Source organism: Seriola dumerili, unplaced genomic scaffold, assembly GCF_002260705.1.
Source record: "Seriola dumerili isolate Sdu_G_001 unplaced genomic scaffold, Sdu_1.0 BDQW01002857.1, whole genome shotgun sequence".
Lineage (NCBI taxonomy): Eukaryota > Metazoa > Chordata > Actinopteri > Carangiformes > Carangidae > Seriola > Seriola dumerili.
Window position 1 is genome coordinate 86,707 of NW_019177112.1, and position 5,248 is coordinate 91,954.

A 5,248-nucleotide genomic window follows, 5' to 3' on the forward strand; every position below is an offset into this window, starting at 1 on the left:
GAGGAGGAGGAGGAGCAGGAGGAGGAGGAGGAGCAGGAAGAGGAGGAGGAGCAGGAGGAAAAGGAGGAGCAGGATGAGGAGCAGGAGGAGGAGGAGGAGGAGGAGGAGCAGGAAGAGGAGGAGCAGGAGGAGGAGCAGGAGGAGGAGGAGGAGGAGGAGGAGCAGGAAAAGGAGGAGCAGGAAGAGGAGGAGCAGGAAGAGGAGGAGGAGCAGGAAGAGGAGCAGGAGGAGGAGCAGGAGTGAGAGCCAGTCGAGCTGGGAGCTGGGCAGGGAGCTGGCGTTCCTCGCTCGGTACTCGAACAGAACTGAAGAGGAGATGGAACCTCCGGACTCCAGAACCTGCAGACACACCAGACCGGCCTCGTGGGCTGAGGGAGCACACACACACATCAGGTCATTTATCCCTGCCAGTGTGTGTGTGTGTGTGTGTGTGTGTGTGTGTGTGTGTGTGTACCGGGGCAGTAGCAGCGCAGCACTCCAGGCTGGATCAGTGACGCAGGGACGGTGCTCTGATCGAAAACACAGGAGTATCGACCCAACAGCTCGCTCCACGGTCCTGTTATCAGAACCTTCACCCCTCCCTGAACACACACACACACACACACACACACACACACACACACACACACACACACACACACACAGAAGGAAAACTATGAACACACAGGGATGTACTCAACAGATGAAATAGATGCATGTCTACTTAGCTGGCCTGTAACTGGCCTGCAACTGGTCTGTAACTGGCCTGTACCTCACTGAGCAGCTCCAGTGTTAGTGTCATGTGGTGACTCAGCAGCGACACTCTGGCGCCCCCGTGTGGTCGGGCGGCAGAAGAGCACAGACTGCAGCTCAGTGTGAAGCTGAGCAGTTTAAATGATCTGATCGTGACATTTCTGATCAATAATGTCATTTTTTTCTTACGTACTTTTATACAAACGTCTCTTTATGTACTGGACATTCAAGCTGCAGCAATTAATTATATATGTATTAATTAAAATAATTAAGCTGCAATATTTTGATAATCAATTAATGATTTCAATTATTTTTCAAGCAGATATGTCAAATGTTCAGTGGCTCCTCCTTCTCCCTGTGACATCACTGCAACCTGACAAACTGAAGACTAATGATAATGAAACAAGAGACATTGTTTGCTAAAATCTAAACATCAACTAACGAATGCTTTCATTATTGATTGATCAGCTGATTATTTCCTTGATTGATCATTTTGTCTATTAAATGTCAAAAACATTATTTCCCTCAGCTCACGCCGAGCGTCCTGTCAGGAAATCAATGTTCTCCACTGGAACCTGCAAATAATTGACTGAGTGATTGATCGATTACCAATAAACAGTTAATTTTCTGTTGATTGCCTCGTTGTTGCAGCTGTTTAATTATTGTGATTGATTACCTCAGGGTAGGACCACTCTGGGGAGAAATCAGTGATGGAGGCGAGGCGGGTGGAGGAGGAGGAGGGCAGCGGGTGAGGGAAGGGGAGGAAGGAGGAGGAGGGTGAGGGCTGGGGGGGCACCATGTATCGGACCCCCGCTGGGAACACGGCCGGGTTTGGCGTGGCGGTGACGGGCTGAGCTGCGACAGGATTGGCCTCCTCGGTGATGAGGTCAGAGATGAGGTCAGGAAACTGGCTGTCGAAGGAGATATCAAGCTCCTCCCCTCCCCGCTCGCAGGGCTCCGCCTCCTCCTCCAGGTGCGTGTCCATGCAGGTGTCCTCGGAGTCGTAGCCCCGCCTGCTCTCCTCCTTCACCTGAATCGGGGCCGTCGCCAGGTGAGCGGTAGCCATGGCAACAGCAGCGGGGGCGGACACCGTGTTAGCTTTAGCACTGGCGAAAAGCGACGACTGCTGCAGCACCAGGGGCTGATGGGAAGCCTGAGCCGGGGACGGGGCGTCAGGCACAGACAGGTGATTGTAGGGCCGCCTCAGGGCCAATGGCTGTCCATCAGTCTGTCGCTGTGTCTGATTGGCCGGCTGGGTGGGATGGGCTGCTGAGTCTTGGCAAACCAGGAGCAGTGAGGCGGCGCTACTTCCCGTCTGTTGCTGTGGCGATGAGGCGGAGGAGGCGTGGCTGGGCTGAAGGATAGAGAGATAAAGAAAGGAAACCCTCAGACACGAGTCACAGCTCAGACTCCAACACAGACCCTGAGAGAGCGACGGCGCCGGTTCCTTCAAAGACTTCTCGTATTTTAATTGGAGTCACTTCCTGGTTTTCATCCATTTTATAATCCAGTGAAACACAGGTGAGCGCACAGACAGTCACAACCAGGTGACCCACAGACATCAATCATCAGGTCAGCACAGGCGGAGCCTCGACATCAGCAGAGTTTCAGACACAAACGTTTCTATCTGAACGTGACAGTCGTGGTTATGACACGTGGGGCTGTGTGAGGTCGTCGTGTACAGTGCGAGTCACCTGCAGGAGAGTGCGTCAGGAGAGGCAGCAGGAAACACTAACACAGTGATGAGCTGCTGCCTAACAAGAACTTACAAACAGTTCTAATCCATCGGCTGATTAATCCATTAGTTTCAGCCTTGATTAGAAAAGAATCACTAAATCAAACATCACTGTGACGCCACGAACTGAAGACCAATGATAGTGAAACGACATATTTCAATATGCTGCTAATATTTAAATCAGGGCTGGCAGATAAAACAATATCAATAACTGTCATGAAATGATTTTCCTCGATAGAAACATTAAATTGTTTGATATAATCAGTTTCCATGGTTATAAAACGCCCACTAATGAATCACGAACAGCCAATCATCCGTCTGCATTGCTCAGGTTAGGCTGCGCGGCGAGAGGACTGACCTCAGACCAGCACATGACATTATTACAGACGACGCAGGAAAAGCAGAACGCGGCTCGGAGGACGAAGATATCGTCGACACTCGACATCTGTAGTTTGGAGAAAAGTGGAAACTGAAACACGAAGACAGGCGACTCCACAGACCTGTTCCTTCATCTGCAACAACCACACACAGGAAGGAAGAAACCACAGGTCCTAACGAGTGCTGGTGGACCCTGGACCAGCGCCAGGCCACGACCCGGTTCTGTTGATGCTGCAGTGTGATCATGTGACGTGTCACTGCACAACTTCATTCTCTATTCACTTTGATTAACAAGGACGGAGATTTTAATCTTGTGTATTTGATGATGTTTGAGTGTTTGAAGTGTTGCTCGTGTTCTGACTAATAGAACCGTTCAGAACCACAAACTGTTGGTTCCTTCAGCTGTCACTCAGCAGCAAAGATCAGCCTTTAAATGATATTTTATGAAATATTATTTCCCTCAGCTCACGTTGTTTCCTGTGGGACGTAAATATAATATAATATAATATATTTATATAAATAATCAACCAGCCGGTCAATTAAAACTTTGTTGATAAAATGTGGCAGAATAGTGACATTGAACATGGATCGGTTATTGCTCTGAATCTGAGCCAGGTAGATCCTCTGTCTCACCTGCAGCAGAGCCAGCTTGGTGGGCGGAGCTCTGCCTTCATCGTCATCATCGTCATCGTCATCATCATCATCTCTTCTGTCCTTCACCTCTCCTTCTCTCCCCACCTTTTCCTCCTCCCTCACTCCCCCCGACTCCCCCAGAGCTCCCAGCTCCAGGCAGAGGGGGAGGAGGGGCGGGGCCACAGAGGAGGTGGGACACAGTGAGAGGGAGAGGGAGGGGGGGAGTGTGGACGAAGGTGGGGAGGACGACGAAGAGGAGGAGGAGAGGGGGGGGGCTGAGTCTCTCCTGTCCGCCTCCGAGGAGGAGGAAGAGGAGAGGGAGGAGAGCGAGGAGGGAGGGGACACCGAGGAGGGAGGGGTGGAGGTGGGGGAGAGGGAGAGAGCAAGAGAGGGGGGAGACAGAGGGGAGGAGGAGCAGAGGACAGGGGAGGGGGTGGAGGAGGAGGGAGGAGGACCGCCGTACGTCTGGCCCTGTTTTGGGGAGTTGAGGAAGGAGTCTGGGTCAAAGGCGGGGAGGGGAGAGATGGGGGAGGGTGGGGGCGGTGTAACGGGGAAATGGGGGTAGAAGGAGGGGAGGTGGCGGCAGGAGGAGGAGGGGAGCAGAGGGAGGTGGTGGAGGATGTGGTGTTTGATGAGGAGGGGGTGAGGAGCAAGCCTCCAATGACAGGGGAGGGGAGGAGGGTGAGGGAGAGGGTGGCCACACCTGGCGCCTGTACGGGAGGAGGGGGGAGGGAGGAGGGAGCAGGTGAGGAGGAAGAGGAGGGAGGGGAGGGGGAGGAGGGCTTGCCGGCAGCAGGAGGGGGGAGAGCGGGGGAGAGCAGTAACTGGCCGGATTGAGTGAGTGACAGGCTTCCCCTCTGCCCCGCCTCCTCCCCTCTGGCCCCGCCCACACCGCCACCTCCCCCCTGCCCCCCTCTTCCTCCTGCGAGTGCGGTTGTCGTCGCCATGACGATCACAGCATTCTGGGGCAGCGCCACTGTCGTCAGGTTACTGCAACGGTCGCTGTAGAAGCCATTGCCGTGGTTACTCATGGTGATGGTGGCTCTGTGGGGCTGAGGCGGAGAGGAGGCGGAGCTACAGAACAGAGACACGACACGTGTTTATTTAGACGTGTAACATACAACACAACACGCCCACACAGACTGTGACATCAGAGCAGTGATGTCACGTGACCAGCTGTGTCACCACTTACGTGGAGGAGGGGCTAGGAGACGACACCGGGCTGCTCTGAGCCTGGAGGTGGGGCAGTTTGGCTTCTCCTCCTCCCCCTCCCCTCCCCGCCTCCCCCGCCTCAGAGGAGAGGGGGGAGGGTCTGCAGGAGGAGGGGGGCAGTTTGGGGGAGATGATGCGATGCTTGGTGCTGTTACAGCGGTGGGGAATGTTCACTCCTGTAGAAACTACACACACAGAGACACAGGCAGGGGGTTAGTCTGAGCCACATGATGTCACGGTGATGTCACAGTGATGTCACGGCAAGGGGAGTTACCCTGGGCGGTGTTACACAGACAGGTGTGTGTGCGAGGCTGTGGCTTGGTTCTCTGTCGGTCCAGGATGTGTTGAACCAACTCCTCGATGCTGAAATCTCCTGAGCCCAGTGAACACTTCATACTGTGAACTGACACACACACACACACACACAGGTTAACGCACACACACACACACACACACACACACAGGTTAACGCACACACACACAGGTTAACGCACACACACACACGCACACACAGGTTAACGCACACACACACGCGCACACAGGTTAACACACACACAC

The 5,248-nt window shown here is 53.8% G+C and overlaps 1 protein-coding gene across 1 annotated transcript in view; it reads right to left on the bottom strand.

Moving 5' to 3' along the window:
* camta2 (calmodulin binding transcription activator 2) overlaps positions 1-5,248 on the bottom strand; it is a 22,941-nt gene that overhangs the window by 11,070 nt on the left and 6,623 nt on the right. The window contains exons 8-15 of the mRNA XM_022769340.1: positions 4,965-5,093; positions 4,671-4,875; positions 4,325-4,552; positions 3,942-4,133; positions 3,479-3,764; positions 1,409-2,086; positions 455-581; positions 239-368 (exon numbers count right to left, since the gene is read on the bottom strand). Of these exons, the coding sequence (XP_022625061.1) occupies positions 239-368; positions 455-581; positions 1,409-2,086; positions 3,479-3,764; positions 3,942-4,133; positions 4,325-4,552; positions 4,671-4,875; positions 4,965-5,093 (1,975 nt within the window). The remainder of the gene's footprint in view (positions 1-238; positions 369-454; positions 582-1,408; positions 2,087-3,478; positions 3,765-3,941; positions 4,134-4,324; positions 4,553-4,670; positions 4,876-4,964; positions 5,094-5,248) is intronic.